This window comes from Aspergillus niger (assembly GCF_000002855.4).
Source record: "Aspergillus niger supercontig An13".
Classification (NCBI taxonomy): domain Eukaryota; kingdom Fungi; phylum Ascomycota; class Eurotiomycetes; order Eurotiales; family Aspergillaceae; genus Aspergillus; species Aspergillus niger.
In genome coordinates, this window is record NT_166528.1 from 850,261 (window position 1) to 872,629 (window position 22,369).

The following is a 22,369-nucleotide window of genomic DNA, read 5'->3' on the forward strand; positions in this document are numbered from 1 at the left end:
TAGAGAGTCTTTTTTTTTTTTGAACACTTTAAGCTTAGGATTAAATGGTGCATATTTTCAGTATACTGAAAATATATAATTTTTATGAAAAATAAAGACCTCATCATGGTTAAGATGGAAAAGAGTTGTTCCGTATTTAGCGTTTGACCACGCCGAGTTTATTTCAGACCACGCCGAGCTGTAAGCCCACCCACAGAACTTATGCCTTGCAAAAGAAGCTTTTCATAAATGTGAATATCTCCACGATTGTGATGGTTAACATGATAAGGATCAGTGGACACGTAGATCAGACAGTAGAATATCCATCATCAACTTCTAGATAGTTTTACATTCTAGCCATACCAATGTCATAGTCTGGGTTTCCTTACGCCATTTCGTCCCATTTTCCATGCTGTCAAAAAATTCCGGAAAAAGTACTGATAATTTTGTTTACCATCTGTCTGACATGTATAGTCCATAGCAGACTTTGGGGCCCCTTGTGGCTGTAATCTGAAAAGTCTCTTTTGTATGGCATTCAGGGTGGCCGACTCGGGCGACGTCACCTGAAGATTTAGAACAATAGGAGGTCATGTGCCTGTTCCGCGAAATCCTAAGCCAACCCCGCAGGTCGAGATTCAGACTCTGGTGAGGTGTATGAAATCATGGCTTCCCGCTACAGCCAGTCACTCAAGGATTTCTGTTGACAATATGACGCGAGATACGATCGTTTTAAAGGCCACTGATTCTTGTATAAAACCCTCCTTGAGAACTCGAACGGGCTGTTTAACGTGCAGGCGGCGGAAAAAGAGATGCGACGAGCGCCGCCCATCCTGCACTGGCTGCCAACGTAACCGCCTTGAATGCCAGTGGGAGTCTGCTGGCTCGCTCATATGGCCCAAACGCCGGCGAGCAAGGGGGACTGGCGCCGAGAAACTACTACCTGACCAGGCACAAAGAATGGTGAACGTGTTCTCAGTCCTAACTCCCGACATAGTCTCCCGCTTGCTCCGTCACTTCCTCAACGCTAGCCCAAGATGGTTATCAACTAGAACTGGACCTCGACGGACTGACTACATGAAATGGCTCTCTCCTGCTCTATCAAAGAGCCATGTTGTGCGCAGTTGCGTCCTGGCAATAGCTGCGGCGGATTTACTCAAATACTATGGTAACCACCCACAACTACAGCATGCCGCATTTGAATACTACGGACAAGCTGTCTCGAGCCTTAGAAGAGCAATTGAAAGCGAATTGTCATTTGATTCGTCGTCTGACGCTTTTTCTTCTGGTACAAACCCTCCCTACACTTCCATTTCGGCCTTTCCGCTAATATGAATATAGACTACACCCCGCTATCCGTCCTTTTGCTATGTCTACATGAGGTATACCAATTTCAATACAAGTTGTCATTCCAGCAAGTAGACTGACAGACTTAGACTCAGAATTTTACCAGCCGCGAGAGAATCCTTCCACATCTCAATGCAGCGGCTTTTCTCCTGCAGAATCGCATTCGCTGCGACAGCATAGACACCGACTTGAGAGGATATCTATTCGAAATGTTTTGCTATTTTTTCGCCTTAGCACGTTTCTCCCTTGGCTCTGAGCTCTTGATCGCACAAGCAGATCGCATCTTTGCCTCCCCGTCAATCATCCAACATATTCAGCACGGCCATATCATGGGAATCTCCCAGTCTTTATTCATCGCCATATACCGCATATGCCATTTTTCTCATGATATGCAATCTAGCATATCTGCCGATAGATCTTCCGCACGACAAGGGCTTTTACTGCTTGACCAAGAACTTACAGCCTGTCAAAGCCAGCTCACCATCGATCCTAGTATGGATCAGGGGCATCTCAATGATGTCATTACATCGAACCTGTACAGTTTGGCATGTCGCATTCACATCAAAGCACTTCTTACACACGAATCTGATGAAACCGACACGGTTCACTCCCTGATGGAGGAGTTCATAAACAACTTACAGCATCTTCCTCCCCACTCACCATCGCACAACATTCTGTGCTGGCCGCTGGTTATTGCGGGTCTTTCGGCGAAAACTTCTGCATATCAACGTATTATCGTTGCAAAGCTGAACAATATACACGAAGAATGGAAATCTGCCGTTTTCTCGAAAAGTGCCGATTTCCTGCGTGAACTGTGGCGAAGGGATAGGGTAATGCGACGCAGACTGGCCATTGCCAGTGGCTATGAGTATTCATCTACATTGAATGGGTACGTAGGCCATCAATGTCCGGTTATATTGGCTTGATCTCTTGGGACCAATTTGATAGTCTTGTGGCGCTGTATATTACATTCTTTTCACGTGTATATATCTTTGTGGAGAGACATGTATAGTTGTGGACATAGCGGGACGCCGATGTCGAGATTTGTTTGTATAAATTTGTATACATTTTGGAAGGTCCGGCGTACCAGGGCATATATTTTCAATATGCAGTATCCTTGCTTTCAAAATTTACATGACAATGCTGTAAAGGGTAAAGATAGTGAATAGTGTATGAGAATATAGATGGCAAGATGCGTTCCATGAAAGTGAGAACGATGACAGCCGTGGGAACGAATTGTACCCAAACAATCTCATGCCAGCATCAACATGTTTATCATAAGTATTATTTCCAGGATTTGGGGATCACCACGCTCATCGCCGTCTTTCCGAGCTGGCTATGACTGGCAGTACCTATACTAAATATATAAGTGGGTGAGTGATAGATATGCCGAATGATAAACTGATCAATCATCAAGTTGGGCTTGCAGCATAGTGGTATTCCAGCCAATGAGATCAGATAGCGGCATATCCAATATTGTTCTGCAACAATCCGATTTATTATGCCTCTCCGCTCATGCGACAATGAGAGATGCTGATGTACAATTGGAGAGCAAACGCTCTGCCTCATTGAGTCTCCATGTCATATGGCTGGGAGCGGCTTACCACGGTCACAATTCCCGGCATTGTTCGGTTCTTCACATGACGGCATGTTGCAGTGATGTATGCAGCTGTCGCCTTCTTGTGAACATGTCTTCGTTTGGTATTTACTACTAGCCTAGTCAATACCAGAATATGAGGGTGACCACTCGGTGTGATATATATATTGATGTGAACAAAGAACTTGCCATTATTTCAATGACAAGTAAGCAATACCCTTTTGCAAGGGATAAGTACGTACTACTAGGCTACCTGGTTCCTGTAGGATATTGCTGATTGAGAGCGTAAGTACTAGATACTAAGTAGACAGAATCCGTGTGCATCTCAAGCAGGTCGGAACCTTCCGACTGGCAGTATATACTAATACTAGTGGACCACATTTAAATACTTATACTGTCATTTCAATAGTAGAAAGAGAAGAATTTGCACAATGAAACATGTCCTTGCAGATCAAGGTTTTCCTAGCATTACTTCTTGGTGGAAATTCGCAAAATGATGGGAGTTCATCTAGTAAGCACTGGGCCCAGGTTACCGGAAAAGGCAAGACAGGCTACCTTGGCAAAGCAATTGTCATAAAGCAAAAGACCAAGCAGTTTACCATCAAGTCGGGCTTGTGGTTTAGGGGTATGACGCTCCATTCGCATTGGAGAGGTCCCGGGTTCGATTCCCGGCGAGTCCATTTTTTGTTTTTTTTTTTCTTCGTCCCGCTCTACTACGCCACCCGGATATTGTGGGTACAGTTACCCGAGTGGGGATACACCCGAAGTGTCACGCCACCTGACTTACTAGCCTTCATTCTACGCTGTACCCTGCTTTATGCTAGCGGAACATGGAAAAATCTGAATCATTACATAGAACGCCTTATTTGGTACTTGGTGCAGCTGTAAGTCCGGCCCTTATACTGGCTGAATTTGTTAGTCATAGCATGGTTACAACAAGCAGATGGCCTCCCATCTAGCTTCTGGCTATCCATCAATTAGGCCAAATGGCTATCCTTATGAAGGGAGATCTTTGATACTAGAGTCAATGTTCCTATTGTTCCGGGCATTCTGTGTACAATGAACGTTTAATGATCTCCATTTCTTTTATATAATGTTGTCTAGTAAGTGGGAAATGCAAACTAGTGTGGCCTCGGGTTATCTGGCTCAGGAAATTTATTATCTTGTTTATCTTTAGAAATCAAATCTCATGCGTGGCTTGTAATGGTTGAATATGGTTTCTTTTTAGTTATATACCAACCATGACTTAAATAAAATTAACTTCCGTTCAAGAAGACAGCCGTCGAAGTGAGAATGTCTACTATGTAGTCAGTATTAATATTACGTAGACAAGCTGCAGTGCAAGAAAATATAATTCCTCGATTTCTTTGATATACCTGTACAGACGGGTGTTCATCTTATTATTTCTGTGATTATTAGAACCCACCTTAATGAACATTTATATCCCGACTCTGTAATTCTAGGAATTTCCCCCTTTGGAATACTCTCTCGATGCTTCTTGTGTTGTCTGTATGGGAATGTCTATTTTCGCCCGTGGGCGAAAATCCAAAGCCAGACAACGCTGGATCCTCCGCTACTTAACCCTCGTTAGTACTTTCCACTTCGTAATTTTTATTATCCAGCTCCAGTCCCTTAACCCCTGCTTCCGCCTAGGATTGGATTTTCCAAGATTAAATAATCCTCGGGTATTGGCTTCTCATCTCTTTCATCAGCTGTTCCTGCCAAAGCAATCAGCCGGATCAACGTCCATTGCATACTCAATAACACGACAGAAGAACGCGGCCAATTATAAGGAACATCTGTTGTCCAGGTCAGAATATCCCTAGATCTGATTAATTCCAGCGTTTCGCAGTCAATAAGCCTGGTATTGTTGGTTGATGAGTCTGACTTTACCAACTTTGGCGAGAGTGTTCGAAGATCCCAGACACCATAGCTTCAGTCTTGGAGCCAGTAGAACCTCACAGCCAGCGCTCTTTTATCTTTGGATAGCTGGGGCATCTTAAAGCCTGTTTGCCATTCCCCACATCCCGTGGACGGTGGAAGTAAGGTTTTCGAGGATCTCCGTACGATCAGGTTCTAGAGTCAGTTTCTCCCATGTTTTGACTTTGTTTGAAGGACAGATCATCGCTAGTCCTTTCTAGAATAATTGGTATTCGAAAGCCCAGGTTTCCGACCCAGTGAAAATGGATATATATGGGCAGTTTCAATACAATCACTAACTTTGGTAGCAATGCCCCATTGCCCCTTTCATAGCACCATAATACTATGTGTTGTTAGATAGTTGTTTTAAGGCATTCTATGACAACTGTCGGCAATCTCTTCGGCAGCAGAAACCGAGAACTACCTTGAATAATCGTTCAACCTGAAGTATATGGTGTTGATGGGCAATATCATAGATGCTGAATTAAGTTGGTTAAATCTAGATGGGCTGAGTTATGTGGTTTACCAATGGCTTTACCATCGTCCATTATTGAAAGAGAAGTGGAGGATGTTGGAAGACATTATTAGACTAATCCAAGCAGCAGCTGACGTGCGTTTTTCGTGGTCATTCGAGGACGCCCAAAAGGCAGAATATATTTGTTATTATCTGCGGTTTGTTCAATCAGCGCCATTTCACATAGACTATATAATTTCGTCTTCAATGTATATATAATCGTGAGTTGGTCAATTGCTGTCTGCAGATTGGGTAGGCTGTGGATCATTGTGCGGTGATTTTTCTTCTGGCTGCAGTGGAGGCAGAATGACCGTTTGTTGGACAATCAAACCTAGCCAGATTGCGTCACTTTAAGGCGCCGAACACTTGTTGGTAGCCATGTGTCAGTCTTACAGCACTTAAAGGGCTCACAATCTTAGCCGATTCCTTGAAAACACCATGTTTGTCTGAGCTGGTTCATGACCCTTCGACTGCCTGAAAGTCCTCACAGAAAACTTGCCTGCTTTGTCCACAGCCTTGGTTTGTCTTTTGGATTTTTCGCTGAAGTAAGTTCTTCTTGTTAATCAAGTAGGGCGACCCATGTGGACGGAGTTATCGATCTCTTGGAGAGTTTTTGAAATATCCGTTTAATCATTTTTTCTCAAAGCGTCATTAGGCTTCTTGACTAATTCATTGGAGATGTGCTCTACAAAGAGCATGGTTGTTATATTTTTGTGCTATCCGGCGGTGAAGACTCTTCAAGGAGTATTATATTAGTGACAACAGGCGAAGTACCCTGTGCTGTGTAGCCTTGTTATGGTTGATTTGAATAGGCTTTACACCATGGGCACGAGGAGTAAGGAGATATTCATTATCCAGCTCCTTAGGTGAGTTCTTTCAGCTATTGATCATCTATGACAGTCTTGGTGAGATGGTGATAGCTTTGCGGTGTCGAAATTACCACAAATCGGCCACTGCCCGGACGCATTAGAGAGTCATCAGTCCTTCTTCCAATGCACTGTCGTTTCATACAGCAAATCGATTCTGATAGCAGCAAGGTGCCAACTCGTCCGAAGGCTAGTTATGATATCCCCTGATGCGGTCTTTGACCTTGTACCCCTTGAAATTGAGAACACCAGCGTACAACGTCCTGTAAGCAGTATGGACGGAAGACCGCTTCAGTGCTGATTATTGCACTGTAGTATTAGCTCATCTCCTAGCATGCAAGATTTTGCCCAGGGGCTGAAAAAAGATCTGGTGGCAAATTTTTAACCAGTTTCTAGATTCGAGATACATGTCATTTGGCTTGTCTCTCACTGTCTCCCGCCCTCTTCCGTCGCTTTTTATTGCTTCCAGTGTCTCGAGTACTCATGGTCTCGAGAAATATGTCGAGGTTTGCCTTGTCCATGTCTAGTTTCTCTTGTCCCAGGCTTTTTGATAGCTTGTGTGCTACCGATTCTCCTATTATCCTCATCCAAGATTTCCTTCAGATCGCTGTGTAGGTCAGCTGCAATCTGTGGAAGTGCCTTGACCATATTTCTCGCTTCAGTAAACATGTTGATGGAGCGTTTTTGGGTTAGAATCCAAGCTTTTTGTGGGCGATTCTGCCCCGTGCGATTGGCCCTCCCTAATGCTTGCACGGCCGCATTCAAGTCCTCCCGGGCCCATCGGGAGCATTCGGTCTGGAGGTTTGACTGTCAGTAGCCTTGCCATATTAGTACCTGGAGATGTGAAATCTGAAATGACACGGGCGTGTTCTTCTGCTGTCATTGATGCCCTTAGCTGGAGGACTGGGACGCACAATGCGTCTAAAAACATCTCGATTAACCACAAGACCAATGGCCATTCTGTAAAGATAATAAAACCCAGGAGCACTTTTCTGGTTTTCAATGCCGTAAAGACTCCTTCGCGTTCCAGAATCTGAGCCAGAAATCGTAACTTGACTCAGCTACGGGCGAGATAATATGCAATTCCTGCTCTCGTGGAGGGCAGTAAGCAGTCAGCATTATGATTAGTCTTTTGAAAAAATAATCCAAATCCTTTATCATTCCAGTTATTATACTTGGCGAGTTCTGTTGCCAAGTCCTTCCCCCTGCGGACTCGCCGATGAAAGGTTTCTAGACGTGGGGTGAACGCCATGTGGGCTAGCCTGCGCATTGACCGAGTGTTAAGGCAGATCGGCCCTGAGTTTGTAAGTTACTACTTTTTGAGACCGACTATTCTTCTTATTTGCCGTTTTATGTAATAGTCATAGATTGGCGCATTGGGCTATTGACTGGCTTGTGCTATATTAGTGCCGATGACTATTCCCGTTTTAGATACATATGGCTATCATCGTCATCAAGGTTTGCGCATTTGGAATTTGGCCCCTGGGAAAAATGCCATGATGGGCAGTAACTGGGAATAGAGCGATTAATGCTCTCTTTCTGATTGGCTTGTAGGTAAGTCCAAGATTATATCTGGAGGCTAATACGATTAATCGGCCTGCAACGATGGTCCGAAATAGTAGGTATTGGCCCTATATGGGAGGCGGTTGATATTATTGATTAGACATATCTTGATGTACACTATCTGAGTACTATTTTTACGGCATATTGTTGATTTGCTCTAGAGGGCTGCTTCATAGTGGCTGTGGGAGAGGCCCATAAAGGAGTGGAAAGAAGATTGGGGAAGATGGAGGAGAGAAGAAGGAGGAAGGGAGGGAGAGCATGGGATTTTATAGTCATGAGTAGAAGACGTGAATACAGCAGAGAGCATTCCCGATCTTGCGAATTGTGAAGCATCCTTGAATCCGTATGGGAATTCTCTACAACATGGTTAATACGGTCCCAAATGTGAATCATAGATTATGAATACTCCAACGGGATTAGTAGTGGCATTAACTTTTGTTTCTTCATTAACCTTGCAGAAATGTCTGCAACAGCATATTTATTGAATGTCTGGAGAAGTGACGAGCAGATACATGTACAAAGCAGGTTGGTGGGCCATTCTGCATTCCTGCCAGAGCAGACCTATATAGCAGTATATACATTTTGGTTGACTTGGGACTAGAGCCATAGGGATCTTCCATTGTTGGTTTTATAAGCAATAACCGGCGTCTCTCCAGCTTCTTGCTCAAGAGGTCACCTGATACTGGGACAAAGCATTTTCGTGACCCTTCTTCAAGGGATTGTCATGCTTCGAGAATTCATGACCATAGTACGGTGGCGGGTCGGGATCCCAGTTGAATGAGTGTAGCTCGTCTAGTGTGTCCCATAGCGGCATCGCAGGTTTGCTATCGTATAAATCGCAAGGCTCAGCGACATCGACAGGCAGCGTAGCTTTCAATGTCTGACGAGCCCCTGCTGTCCCAGGCAGAGTGTACGTTATACGTACGTCGAGGAAGTAGGCTCGCGAGAGGAGACACGTAGAGAATGACTGTATGAGATGTGCGTTTCTCTGTATGCGTATCGGGGCGATCAAGGACGTCGTGTAGTATAGATGGTGCTCACTCTTGTCCTTTGTGGTGCGGTCGGTGGGATCATGCCTAACCCATTGTGTTGATGGGAAATTCTCTGACCGCATCGCTATGTGCTCAACATGTGCTTGTCGGTACTGTGTCTCATGGGGCTTCAAAAACTTGGTACTAGGCTTTGTAGCCAGGAATGTTGACGCATTGAGCGTAAAATGTATTTTCCTTAACTGTGGAGGCTTCGCTTCTCCCACAGCTTCGAAGCGAAGCGGTATGGAAATATAAGTGTCGAAGGAGTTGTCTGGGGAGCTCTCAAGGCAGTGCTTCTGCAGAAGCTTTGTTGAAGAGCCTGAAACATACAGTTTTCCCGAAGGAAGCAGCTCTATGCTCTTCGCTTGCTGTTCCGTGTTGTGTTGTAATGATAGGAAGTTCTGAAGGCTGCTCGAGAGGCTGTTCGATTGATGGGCCGGAACAAACCGTATTTCCCTTGTAGAAGTAGTTGATCTCTCGCTCATCCCGTCAGGGGAATGATGGAAAACCGTAGCACGAATGAAGTATGCGACCCGACAAAGTTCCTGAGACAAATTGGCGAATCGCAGTGTTGGCGGAAGCTTAACATGCCGATGATCGGCATGGTCATTGCTCTTTTCGTGTATGCAGGAACCGAGGGGTAGGTCCTCTGGGATCACGAAGCAGAATGGGTATGTGTGATGTCTTCCAGGAGTACAATTTGTCGGGATAGGTGATTCAATAGGTTGTTGGAGCTTTAGGAATGTGTGGGAGGCTGTAGGCTCAAGGAGTTCTGTAATTGGCCGCGGTAAGGCCACTCGTGATGAACCTAGGAATAATATTAGATGCTATTGGGACAATAGTTGAGGGATTGAACGAAAAGTATACCTTCGAATGTGATCTTAATATTGTTGAAGTCAGTCTCATCGTGCATAGTCACCGTCACTGTGCCCTCAATCCGGTCCCATGTTGTGTAAATCGGCTTAGGATTCTTTATTGTAATGGTGAGTTTGGGAGCACAGGGTCTTGCGGTAAGCCACTTCATGATTGAATGTAATGGCAGAATCCAAGAATATACAAGAGTATCAATTGATCTTAGTGGATCAAATTCCCCCGAACTGCTTGCACTTATACCTCCAAGCGAGGTCTCTCAGTGCTTCGGGCCCTCATGCCGGACTTGCTGGGTCCCGGAATCGGAGTCTTTCCCGCGCAGTTGGGTTCGGATACCGATCCCGAAGATGCGCACAATTTCTCTGCGTGCTGCTGCTGATTTCTATACCCCGAAGAAAAAATTTCCACTGTACCAGGATCGACTGATAAGCTAGTGTACAAATTTCAGCAGAAACTTTCAGCCTTCTCTCGTGGGCATGCCTGAAACGAGCACTGCCGAAGTTCAGTTGACTAGGGTTAATTCATAGTCAACCAATCCGGACTACTCGGGTACCGGTACCCGGACAAGAATCCGCCCCTCTCTCCATCCGACACAGCACCGGCTACACAGCTGTTCCCTGAACCTGAATACTCTTAAGCGTTTAAGGGGCCTCATGTACCGAAGAATCATACGATTTATAACATAGCGCCTTGGCTCGCACCGTGGCGGGTTTACAATATCTGACTGCTACTAATAGAAGCTGTTACTTTCCAACATTCGTAGTGGTAGGGGCCATATGATAAACGCCCATTCAAGATAGTAATATGGTAATATACAACCTGGTACTCATTCGACCTTCATAAAGGCCCACCAAGCCCCCATTCAGCGCCCGTGTTGTCAGGGATTGAGAGGAACGTATCCGATACTGGCCATATGCTGGGTGGCGCTGCAGTATCCTCGGAGACAGGAATCGCCGCAAAGGCATCAAGCTCCTGGGGGAACGATGAGAAAAACCCGTCGAATGATGGAATACTCCCTGGATTATTCGGGGACTCAACCCCTCCCGGAGAGGGAAAAGCTTCGGAGCCCAGAGGACCCAGGCGCCACAGCTTGGCCCATTTTTGGAATTGATCATAACCTGTCTCAGGCGCTTCTCCCGAGGGGCTTCGTTCGCCGTGATCCAGCTGCTGTCGAGCACGCTCAAGCGCTTCGATTACTGCAACCTCCGACCGAGCAGACTCCAGTCCTACACAGATCTGGCGGATCAGGCCCATGCCTCGCGTTAGAGCGCCACCTATCGGTTCCGACGACCCGGTCAGGAGCTGCGCAATCAAAGCCAGCAGAGCGGTACGGCAAGAGCTGAACTCTGTGTATGACACGCGTGCAAGTCCGACCGAGTCATGCAGCAGCTGACAGAGGTCAATGATTCTTATGGCTGCTTGTGTGCAGTTTCGGGAGAACTTCTCGATTGACTCTGCACGACTACCCTCCGTTTCTGATCCGTACCCAACACTACCCGCAGCCTTTTGTAGGAAGATAAAAGGTCGGCCCATGTATATTAATGCAGTAGCGTAATGTAGTTCAAGATGCACATTGCATCGAAATAAGGGCCCGGCAGGGTCTAGGTCGCGGCAGTGCACCGTATTTGGAAGTGAATCCCACCACTTGCTCAGGTCCGCCCTCAGGTTGTATAATTGGTGAAGATAGGTGTCTTGATGACTACGTGGACATCGTCGCAGTCGGAGGATAACCTGTGCCACTTTCTCAAGCTTTTTGGTCAAGAGGATGGCTGCCGTAACATTTGGTAAATTCGAGATACCGCTTGGCGGGTGTAGCTCAGCCAGGTCGGCGGGCATATCGGCGTCTGTTTCTGAGGGAGAGACAGATACAGGACGTCCATGAAGAATGCTGATGCGGCTTGGCCACTATTAGCCCAGTTCACACGACGTAGGCTAGTGCCTCACCTTTCAAGGGTGTACGCTGTCCACCACAAACGGTTCCGCCATTCCACTATCACTTGTGGAATCGTTGGTGAAATATGCTTTCGGTGCATTCCGTTTTGAATGGCCATTTTAATTGCCAGGCCGTAGTACGTATAGGCCAACCCTGCGGTATCAATCGGCAACGTATACACGCCCAATAATAGAAAGGCCTGCACAGTCTCAAGCGAGGCGGTGGTGATGAGATCAGGGATCAAGCGACACGAGAACCGATATAGATCCATTCCAATGCGATCATCAGGAATGTCTTCCGAAAAAGGAGGCTTCTCAGTCGAGGAAGTTTGCATATATGCAAATTGAGTGCCAATGGCGAAAGTCATCAACAGTGTGCAGATGCAACCCGCATCATCGATCACCAGTGGTCGGTCGACAGAGTAATAGTAATCCATCTTCTCCCGAAAGACAATTTCAGGAAAATAGAAGTAATTTGTCTGTGCATACTCGAGAAATGTGTTGGTGAGGAATTCAGCAACAGGACGAGGTGGGAAGTATTCTATAGCGGAGGCGACACACGAACTGGCCGACTGGAGGCCGGTAGCGCGAAAGAATCCATCCGAGGGATTTAACCCCTAATCGATCCGTCAGCGGTGCAATGGCTGAAAGCAAGAAAAGGAGCGCATGCATCATTCTGTCCTTTAGGAGTACCCAAGCTCTGTAGACGTCGACGGATCATCTTGGAGAAATTCCAATGTGACAGTTCACCTGAATAGTCTGGTGCAAGGCCAGTTAACAGTTGCACTTTTTTGAACATTTCCCTAGACATACGCATGGTGTTGGTTGACAATGGCTCCAGCGAATAGCTCTCCGATGTCTGGTCCTCATCCCCCTTTCCTCGCGTCTCTGGAAGAGTCCCGCGATACCGGCCGTTTTCCAGCAAGTCGGCAGTCTCCTCTAGCCGAGCAGGGTCGAGCGAGATGTCATCGCCCAGGAAGTGACGTATAATGCGTTCCATTTGAATTTCACGTTGTGACGGCGCTGCAAGCATAGCCGACGGCTTTGGTCGAGCATCTTCGAAGTGACAGGTGCGGTTGTGTTGCTGGCAGCGAGCGCAGGGCGGGCCGCCACCATGGCCTAAAGCGAGCCCTTGATCAGTCGAAGGACGTGGAGGAAACGCGGGTGCAACAGAGTGTGACGGTGAAAGTACATTTTTCCTTGTGTTGGCGACAAGGCAGGCATCTAACGATTCAACAAGTGTCAATGGCTGTTTTTGTAGCTTGGTTGGGAGGGGAAAGCATACGCGCGGGCGGCTCTCTTGCGGAGCGCATCAGGAACTCGCGGTCGTTTCTGGCGACCAGGTCGACGAGGAGGTGGGGTATTCATCGTGAAGGGGGCATGAGACACTGCCCATTATGAAAGAGCCGAAATGTCGCAGACCATTGGATCAATGGACAGAGAAGAAACTTGGTGAGGGGAAGAATATGGGGATAATTAGCGGAAGCGGGGATTCCTGGCGGGAAGGCGTTGCTCCCAAGTCACATGCCCGAAGCTTTCCGGAACCAATCAGAGAATGGCTCTAGCCGTTTATAGTAGATTCGTTTTACACATGATCCTAATTTGTCGCTCTATGATTGATAATTTCGATCTACGAACTATTTCTGAGCGAGAACCTTCCGTGAAAGACGGGCATGCGTTGATGGTTGTTGATCGGGATCGAGCACCGAGCCTGATGTGGAGCAGTCTGCGAAACCGCGAATGAAGGGGTTCGGGTTCTCATGACATCTACCTCATCAACCCTGACAGTGACTGCATATAGATCTTGCTTTCTTGTTATCAAGCACATACGACCACAGGGTGTGGAAAATAGGGCTTCCCGTCCGCTCAGCCGTACTCAAGCCACACGCCGGGAGGTTAGTAGTTGGGTGGGTGACCACCAGCGAATCCCTTCTGTTGTATGTAATTTTCTTTTTTTTCTTCTTTTTCTATTCTCTTCACGACCGGTTTTATCGAACAGATAATAGATACCCAGAGACCTCAGTCATGTCAAGAGTGAATGAGTGGTCACTGTTTCAGTGTACAATCCACTTGGTGTTATTGCTTCTCGGCATCGTCTCGGAAGTTGCTCGATCATGTGCGATAGCAGAGCGCTTCTCTATCGAACTGGCTGAATTTTCTACCTCGACGTCCTTGAATTCTCTTTCGAAATCCACCACAAAGACATCCACAACACCAGCGCCACACCTGAAAGCCCCAGAATGAAGGGCTGCAGAATCTGAACTCCTTTCGCTTCTGCAACTGCACCGATTGCAGATGGCATCAGTGCAGCTCCAGCCCCTCCGATCGCCGAGGCAAAGCCGATCGAGCTCACGTGCAGAGATTGTGGAAGCAACTTGGTGGCCACTGCGATAAGGACCGGGAACAGAGGACCTAGGAAGAAGCCTTGTAGCGATACTGCGACTGCCGAGACGTTGAAATTCGGCACGAGCCAGTAGATGAAGCCGAAAATTATCGCCAGCACAGAATATAGCTACGGGAAGTAAGTATCAAGTTCTTTAGGCGGCATTGACCAAGGTGAAGAATGAGAAAAAGAAAGGAATTATGGGAAAGGAGAGAAAGGTGACATACTGTAACTGCCGGTTCTTCGCCCATCATCGGTGTAACGAATCCGAGAAATATGCGGCCACAGGTGATACCCAGCCAGAATCCCGTAACAGCCATGCCGCTGGCAAACGGGCTACCATGGCGTACCTGCATCATGAAAACCACCGTCCATCCACCCAAAGCGACTTCAATCCCAACGTAAATAAGCAGGAAGAGAGCGCAGATCCAAGTCACCCGAGCATATGGCTGTTGGAAAAGAGCATGTTTCAGGCTACCATGTTCACTCTCATGGTGATCATCCCCCTCCTCTCGGGTAACCGGTCTATCCCCCCAAAAGGCGATTGTGCAGACAACTACTTCAAAAGTAGCGCACGCAGCCTAGATCATACATGAGCAACTGAGGGGGCATGGATATCAGAGATGCGGTACCATGATAGTGTAGAAATAAAACCATGGAACTTTAGCCCTAGTTACCAGTCCAGACACAATCAATGGGCTTAGCACAGCTCCCAGTCCATACAAGCCATGCAGCATCCCCAGTAGTTCGTTCGAGCGAGGCAGGCTGCTTATCCAAGCGTTCCATCCCGAGTCTGCTAGCCCGGTTCCGAACCCAGACAGCGCAAAAGATACCACAACAATAGGGTATCGAGGATGCAGGGCAACAATGCTAAACGTTAGAAAGTGGCAGATCGCCGAAATGAAAGCAATGCCACGACGGCCCACCTGAACGTGGATTTCGCTGTTCAGCAGTGCGGCAAGCGTGTAGCCACAAACGGGGGAAAGGAATAAAAGCGAAACGGTGGCGTGGGAGATGTTGTAGTATTTCTCAAGCTTTCTACTCAACAGCCTATTTACAACAGGATGGTGAGATTGCACTTACGTACGGAATCAAAGGCTGGTCGAGGGTTAGTTTCAATACTGGCAGGTCTGTTCTTCTCTACAGTTCCTTACCCCATATGCTGCATCGACCGCTCCCATGATCAAGAACGTCCAGAAGACAGCTAGAACCTTGATAATATTGGAGCCGGAAGCCTCCCGTCGTTTACCGTGGTACAGTGGATGCTCATCCCCTTGAGGCTCGTGCTGAGGCCTGTGCCCTAGCAAGGGGCTGTCGACCGTGGACATCGCGTCGCCCTCCGAGCAGGATAGGATGTTTAATATAACTTTAGGAATACGTCGAGACGGCGTCAAGGTATGGTTGTGATTGGGATACCCCGGTGCAAAATTGTTGAAAATTTTATGATCACTTGTTGGATAGTTGGCGAACTAACCAACCCCGCAGACCCTCTGATAAGCGCCTGTGCATTACTTTGTACTTGGTTGGTTGACACGTCATCCGGCAGGGCTCCACTACGCGATGTCGAGCTGATTAGCGCGACAGAACCAACCATGGTTTCTTATGAACTCCTGTTCTTCGCAGTAGTCGAATTTAAATTAGGTTATTTGAAAGCAGAAGCTCGAGTAAACCGTATCAGTGGATTATTGAGCAGCTGATCATGAGAGAGTCGAAGAAAGGGGCTTATGTGGAAGAAATACCATCGCAGATGTGACTTACCATCTGGCGCAGAAGGAAGGATATTGTCAGTAGCCTAGTTCAACGACTCCATATAACATAGATATCTCCGGCCTCATATACAAATCCTCGCCATTGCATTCCCTCAAAGCGAGAATGCGTACGATAATAGAAGCGGCATACTCGACAGTCTGAAAGGTGGCCGGACATGGATCATCTTTACCACCCCACATACATCATCTGTGGGACTGAGGTTTCCCGCCCACGTGGTGAGCTTTCATCGCCATCGCACAAGGGCTCGGAGCGAGCCTCGATAGTTGCACCGCATGTAATTGTCCGTTGCCTACAAACGGCTGAAAAAGCTCCCCAGCAAGAGCAATGAAGTAGGGAGCCTGCCAGAAACCTGAGTGCCCACGCTATCATAACCAAGATCTGGTTGGACTCCTTAAGGGCCATGAACATGGAGGGAAATGTGGCAACCGTTCATTTGCATAAATCCAGTTCAAGCCCATGGTTCTGCTCTCGCTACTACAGGTGCTGTATGAAATTTGGAATGGCAGTCATAGATTTACTTGCCGGCATTACTGAATCCATATTTTCCCGCTCTCACAAGAAAATTTGGGTAAAGATCATGTCAGCATCTGCTACTAAAGTATTATCCTATAGGTTCGCTGTTGCTGCAGAGTCTGCGCTGCAACCGCGAATAACTTGGCAGAATTTGTCTGAATATCATATGCTCGTCACAGTAATCTTCATTGCGTCTGATAGACCCATAGATCATGACAGACTGGGAAGTACAGGATATCATATGGAAGTATGTTACATATTACAAAGATGAAAGAAAGATAGACATGGCACGTTAACCTGCTTTTAAGATTGAGTGACCTTCTCAAGATATTAAAGCAGCACGCATCCGAAAATGAATCTCTTGTCTTCTGCATCTCATGTCTTTTGTATTACTTTCTATTCCATTTTTTTCTGATGCGTTGTTGTTTGTAGTTGATTGTTTCATGGGGTCGTCGCCTGGTAGCCTTAAAACTGCCTGATCCGGTACTGGTGACTGAATATGTAACTGACATAAAATCCGGCCTATGATATTTAAAAAGTCATGTTTAAAAAAACCCTCATGAAGATTTATGCTTTATATACGCAATAGGGTCTTAGTAATAATTACTGAAGATCAATATAGAAATGATCAAAGATCGATAAAACCTTACTCTTGAGTCGGTGGGGCTCCACTAACCTAAGTGGATGCTCATCATAGTGACGTATCGAAATGTCAAGCGCTCCAGTGTTCACCACCACTGCGATTCTTTTAACTTTTCAAAATTCGAGAAAATGGTGATTGACTGAGGCCACTCCCTTTAGTATCCCTCTTGTTCTTCAGCTAATGTGCTGAGCAGAATGTAGCAAATGAAGGGAGAGTAGTTCTGTGGGGCTCAACCATCATGCGAGTCAATTTGCTGGAGGCGGTAATACCGAGCAATCTTCCTGTTGAGCTTCTTAATTAGCTACTAAATAGGTAGTGATATACTAATTGATATGAAGACGTATGCAGCGACACATGATCGCCGGTCACTACAGCGCAGAGATAATTCTAGATCTGGCAGCCAGATGACTACCAGGCGCCATTTCTATGTGGTCATCCGGCTTCATGATCTAACCAGAAACTACCCCGGGGGGTGTTTTGTAGGGACAGTGCTGGTATTCCCTTCTGCGATATTCATAGTTCTTAACAAGACAGCCCTAGGTTAAGGCAATGTCCTCCTGATATCTGCGTGTAGCATCAGCATGACATACTATTTAGAAAACAATATCGTCAGAGAACACAATAGTTGGATATAGATCATCTCGTGAAATGCGCTAGGGATGCACGAAGTCTCCACCCTACTTGGTGATGTCTTCACGAATTACTATTTCTGGAAGTGATCGGGTCGCCATCACGAACTTAACAAGATCAGGCCCACAGACAGTTCATCGCATTCATTGCAGATGAACACATGTTCATGATCATGATGATATCAACCTCGCTGACGATCAAGTACAAAAGATCCTCAGGATAAGCATATAAACCACGTCTCTCTTCAATCCAGGAGGTTAAGTCATTCTACCAGACAGCAACTAGCAAAATACCACCACTGCAACCAGTATACTCTGATTTACCCGCACATACAAAATCACAATGGGCCGCACTTATCGCACTCACCACCCTAAATTCGCACCGGGCAGAACCGTCAACCTTCGCAGTTTCCGACGCAGTTTGCCCTTCCAGCGTGACGACGAGGGTAACATCACCGGCTACGACCAGCTCCTGAACGATTCTCGCAAGAACGTCGAGCATTACGATTCCTCCGGCGCACTATACGCGAATGCCACGGAGGCACTACAGGGTGACCGGTTCTACGTTGAGCAAGGTGACAATGGATTCCGGTTCAAGGAGACCGAGACGGGCAAGTATTTGGCGCTGAAGGGGCAGTATGTAGTACCCAATCTTTCCAAATCTTTACCATATGCTGACTACCCGGGTATCGCTAGTTGGATTGGACTTGATGATGAGGGCACAGATCTCTGGTTTGAGGAGTGGCCAAAGGAGGAAGGCAGGTATATCATCACGCCGCGAGGAGATAATATTTATCCCGATGATGGACCTGGATATCATTTGTGGTTTGAGGGGGCGCCGGATGCGGTCTTTCGGAATGGCGATGATGATTTGAATGTCAAGGGGGAGGGGCAGCATGCGATATTTTGGATTGATACGTTGGTGGGGTTGTAAATCCGTCGGCTATTCTCTTCATTATAGATAAGAAATGTTCCATAAGATATCATACGTGATATATATGAAGAGTTATGAGTTTGACAAAGAGACTACGAGGTCGATCAATACGATTTTACACGTAAGCTTCATGCAAGCACTGTTGGATCGAGTTTCCACCGGGAATATTCCCAAGTGTTTGGATTGTAGGAATAGTAGAAAAGATCTAATAGTCCTAGATTAGGTCCATAATCATATCAAGAAGACTATGAATGTTTGATGAAGCGTTCCATACTATCAAGTAACTGCAGTAGGTAATCTTGTTCTGTTTACAATATTACGTACATTGTGTTTGATAGACAGCACTACTTATGATTAATTGGTGATTATGTATACTGAACGTCTACAAATATCTGATACCATACTGAAACTGCACTGCAATGGGTCTCATTAACCCCTCTCGGGCTAATATGAGCCTCTGAATAAAACAAAGGTTTACTACGTTATCTTTTTGGATATTGATCGAGGAGAGTAGGAGACATGATCAATGTTGTGGACTTAACAAGCCATAGTATATAAGCTGAGAGTCGTAGAATGAACGTGGAATCTGTTTCCCCCCTTGCAGCAGATATGGACATAAATAAATCATTGTCATGCATAACCAGCCTCACATGCATTTCACACCAGCCACGATGATGGCGTAGGCAACAGCGTTCTTCCAGAGCCGAGGAGGGCTCCAAGACCCGGGGGGGATGATGGTGGTGCGGGGTGATTGGGTGACGGGTGAAGCTTGGGTGGGTCCCGCCAGCCTTAAGGGGCGCTTCCAGGCCTTGGCGCTACAGCTTTGGGGAGAGCGCAATTTCACGCTGGAGGAATGGCCAGTCAGCGTCTCCCCATCATCCCTGCCGGAACTCTTGGCGGCTTGGCTCGGTTCTCCTGAATGAGTGAGAGTCAGTGAAATGGCAGGCAAGTCCGACCTGACTGGTGATCCACTTTCCCGCCCGACGGGGCAGGGTGTGCTTGGCGCCACCATCACTTAAGTATTATCGTGGTTGTTGTTGTTGCTGCTGTTGTGGTAGGTTGCGGATGCACCCGCCCGAACTGGCAGTTCCCATGGTGTTGTGTTACCTGACCTGGTTCAATATGTATCTATTCTTAGTGCCAATGTTGTCTTCCTCCCAAGCCAATACTTTGGGCTCGGCACGGGGATCTTCCATGCTCCTTCTCGATGGCTGATTCACTTTCATCTGACCGCACGTCCAATCGCACCCTCGGCGGTGGATCGCATCCCAGCAAAATTTGCAGGGCCAAGATCCGCCAGCTCGACTGGTGTCTGTCCGCAGGGCTGACTGAATTGAGCCAGCAATGCGTCTGCCTGTCTGGCGCCCTGAGCGGGTTCCGTGGATTCCGGCTATATAACTCCTGAGCTCCCCGCTGGTCCACTGGCCACCTTTGTGTGACCCCATACAATACCTTCTCCCATCAGACTCTAGAACCAAATAGAGCCAGAGCCATGTCCTACCAGCAGCAACCGCCTCCCCAGGGATAGTACGTACCCCCTGAACAGTATGGATCATTCTGTCCGAGCTCCAACACTAACGCTCTGTTTCATAGCTACCCTCCTCCTGGTGGCCAGTACCCACCTCCCCAGCCCATGCAATATGCGCCTCCCCAACAAGAACCCTCCAAAGACCGTGGTTGCCTGACCACCTGTCTCATCACAATGTGCTGCTGCTTCCTCTGCGAGGAATGGTGCGAGTGCTGCCTCGAAGCCGCCGAATGTTGTTGTTGTGGTTGTTAGTATCGTGATGATGGCTTTCCTTTGATTTTCTTATGTGCAAGGCGCTGTGATTGGGATTATACCTGGATCGACCGCACTTGGGTGAATTCTTTTTATACTACTGTCTATATTATTTTGGTCATTATCATGCCAATCGATCATTTGTCTTCATGAATCATGTTGGTTTCCTTGCTGTGTCTATTGCTACTAACTAGAGTACGGATTAAACTCATTGACAAACACATTCCGCGGCTTGCTCAATGTGCTCGGCCCTCTCTTCAGGAAAGCTCCGTCTCCCTTGCTGCCGGTGATGCCCCCAGCGTCGCGGTTCCACACGGTCTGTCCGCGGAGGATCGTGTACCGAGGCCAGTTGGTGAACTCCAATCCCTCAAACGGCGTGTAGTCGATGTCATGGTGCAGCATGTCGTTGGACAGCTGGAACGGTGTCATGATAGACGTGCCGTGAGAGGCAGCTTGCTCTGGCGTGGGATACCAGATCGTCAGATCCGCGTCGAAACCGGGCTGGATTGTCCCCTTGGTACTCCCAAGTCCGTACAGCTTGGCTGGGTTTGAGCTCGTCAGTTCGACGAACTTCTGGATCGAGATGCGACCGGTGAGCACACCGCCGCAGAACATCGTGGGTAGTCGAGTTTCCAACCCGGGCAAGCCATTGGGGATCTGAGTGAAGCTGGATGTGCCCTTCTTCTTGCCGAGAGGATGATCAAATCTACCTCGTCAGCAGTGAACAAAACAGCAGCGGGCGACTTACTTGGATGGTGCGTGGTCGCTTGAGACTGTCGTGAAGGTCGAATTCGCCAGTCCCGCCCACATCGCCTCCAGGTCCATCGGATCCTCTCGCAACGCTGGCGAGCATACACATTTGGCTCCTTCAAAGTTTTCATCTTTTAGGCGCTCGCTCGTGAAGAACAGATAGTGTGGGCAGGTTTCCGCGTGGACCGGCAGCAGCCGTGTCTGGGCCGCTCGCACATGTGCCGCAGCCAGCTTGGACGACATGTGCACGATCAAGATGGGAACATCAGCCAGCTCAGACAGAGAAATAACACGATATGTCGCCTCATCTTCTGCAATATTAGGACGCGCCAGAGCATGACCATATGGCTCAGTACGGCGGCGTGCCTCCAATTTCTCCGTCATCCACTGGATCATCTCATGATTCTCGGCGTGCACCATCGTCGTCATCCCCAGCCGGCGGGTGGACTCCATGACATCCAGAATCTCGCCATCTCCCAGCCGCATCGGCTGATATGTCATGTACAGCTTTACAGAGCTGATGCCACTGCTGACTAGCACTGGGAGCTCCTTATCGAGGACGGTTGGAGTTGGGTTGGTCAGGATGAGATGGAAGCCGTAGTCGCAGTAAGCCTGGCCGCTGGCCCTTCGGTGATATTCCTCAACGACAGGAAAGAGAGACTCATCGGTGCGTTTCTGACTGGCAAAGGCTAGGACCGTGGTTGTCCCTCCTGCGATGGCCGAGCGAGTCCCTGACTCCCAGGTATCACCGGTCGGAGAGTTGTCCTGCTGCAGATGCACATGGCTGTCGACACCACCTGGCGTCACGTATGCGCCTTCTGCATCGAGCGTTGCTGCGCTATGGAAGAGTGCCGGGAGATTCTGTCCCAGAAGGACGATCTTGCCGTCGGAGATGGCGATATCTTGATTGGGAACTACATCGGAGGCGGTGGCCTGCTGCTGTGAGGATGATCCATCTGTATGGTACGGAGTAGCATGGCACGTACCACTGTAGCGTTGATGATAATCAAGTCGATTCCTGGGGTAGCCTTCATTCCGATGAGTGTTGTATTCTGCTGTTCCAGCTTTGCGAGCACCATAGAGAGACCCACGATAATAATAAATCACTATCGTTATCACCTGCTTTCTGCGAGCACTAGTAATGGTGAACTTCGGATCGGCCGACGATAAGATCGACTCTAAGATAGCGATAGGGTCTACCCCGACCTGCCTAATCAGGCCAGCTCAACAACGACCACGCGGAAATATATCCGGACAAACCAAGAAGTATATCTGCAGTTACTATTTACCAGATACCGAGGATACAGCATCCCCAACTTACCCCTCAACTCCTGCCCCCCTCACCAGGATA

General features: G+C 47.6%; 8 protein-coding genes and 2 non-coding genes across 10 annotated transcripts; 5 read left to right on the forward strand and 5 right to left on the reverse strand.

Moving 5' to 3' along the window:
• Positions 1-687: 687 nt before the first annotated feature.
• On the forward strand, positions 688-3,197 carry An13g03820 (uncharacterized protein; the record flags this gene model as incomplete). The annotated part of the gene is made up of 7 exons (XM_059743980.1): positions 688-1,264; positions 1,318-1,358; positions 1,413-2,212; positions 2,508-2,530; positions 2,618-2,696; positions 2,741-2,984; positions 3,054-3,197. The coding sequence occupies 7 exons, from the start codon at positions 688-690 to the stop codon at positions 3,195-3,197; spliced, it is 1,908 nt and encodes a 635-aa protein (XP_059602197.1).
• A 331-nt stretch (positions 3,198-3,528) lies between these two features.
• On the forward strand, positions 3,529-3,600 carry tRNA-Ala (CGC). The gene has a single exon. It is a non-coding gene; the product is annotated as a tRNA-Ala (tRNA).
• Positions 3,601-5,812: 2,212 nt separating this feature from the next.
• Positions 5,813-6,521, forward strand: An13g03840 (hypothetical protein; the record flags this gene model as incomplete). Its single annotated transcript, XM_059743981.1, has 3 exons — positions 5,813-5,899; positions 6,120-6,220; positions 6,275-6,521. 3 exons carry the CDS (start codon positions 5,813-5,815, stop codon positions 6,519-6,521), a joined length of 435 nt encoding a protein of 144 aa, XP_059602198.1.
• A 155-nt stretch (positions 6,522-6,676) lies between these two features.
• On the reverse strand, positions 6,677-7,179 carry An13g03850 (hypothetical protein; the record flags this gene model as incomplete). Its single annotated transcript, XM_059743982.1, has 2 exons — positions 6,677-7,015; positions 7,135-7,179. The coding sequence occupies 2 exons, from the start codon at positions 7,177-7,179 to the stop codon at positions 6,677-6,679; spliced, it is 384 nt and encodes a 127-aa protein (XP_059602199.1).
• A 1,268-nt stretch (positions 7,180-8,447) lies between these two features.
• On the reverse strand, positions 8,448-9,838 carry An13g03860 (uncharacterized protein; the record flags this gene model as incomplete). Its single annotated transcript, XM_001396480.1, has 2 exons — positions 8,448-9,622; positions 9,682-9,838. 2 exons carry the CDS (start codon positions 9,836-9,838, stop codon positions 8,448-8,450), a joined length of 1,332 nt encoding a protein of 443 aa, XP_001396517.1.
• A 683-nt stretch (positions 9,839-10,521) lies between these two features.
• Positions 10,522-12,984, reverse strand: An13g03870 (uncharacterized protein; the record flags this gene model as incomplete). Its single annotated transcript, XM_059743983.1, has 4 exons — positions 10,522-11,581; positions 11,629-12,233; positions 12,404-12,815; positions 12,902-12,984. 4 exons carry the CDS (start codon positions 12,982-12,984, stop codon positions 10,522-10,524), a joined length of 2,160 nt encoding a protein of 719 aa, XP_059602200.1.
• A 456-nt stretch (positions 12,985-13,440) lies between these two features.
• Positions 13,441-13,559, forward strand: 5S rRNA. Its single transcript, XR_009468049.1, has one exon. It is a non-coding gene; the product is annotated as a 5S ribosomal RNA (ribosomal RNA).
• A 215-nt stretch (positions 13,560-13,774) lies between these two features.
• An13g03890 (uncharacterized protein) lies at positions 13,775-15,593 on the reverse strand (the record flags this gene model as incomplete). Its single annotated transcript, XM_001396482.3, has 6 exons — positions 13,775-14,128; positions 14,227-14,580; positions 14,632-15,033; positions 15,083-15,097; positions 15,154-15,336; positions 15,474-15,593. 6 exons carry the CDS (start codon positions 15,591-15,593, stop codon positions 13,775-13,777), a joined length of 1,428 nt encoding a protein of 475 aa, XP_001396519.3.
• A 2,304-nt stretch (positions 15,594-17,897) lies between these two features.
• An13g03900 (hypothetical protein) lies at positions 17,898-18,739 on the forward strand (the record flags this gene model as incomplete). Its single annotated transcript, XM_001396483.3, has 4 exons — positions 17,898-18,190; positions 18,251-18,476; positions 18,535-18,609; positions 18,707-18,739. 4 exons carry the CDS (start codon positions 17,898-17,900, stop codon positions 18,737-18,739), a joined length of 627 nt encoding a protein of 208 aa, XP_001396520.3.
• A 1,715-nt stretch (positions 18,740-20,454) lies between these two features.
• On the reverse strand, positions 20,455-22,052 carry An13g03910 (uncharacterized protein; the record flags this gene model as incomplete). The annotated part of the gene is made up of 3 exons (XM_059743984.1): positions 20,455-20,974; positions 21,017-21,957; positions 22,005-22,052. The coding sequence occupies 3 exons, from the start codon at positions 22,050-22,052 to the stop codon at positions 20,455-20,457; spliced, it is 1,509 nt and encodes a 502-aa protein (XP_059602201.1).
• Positions 22,053-22,369: the final 317 nt, after the last annotated feature.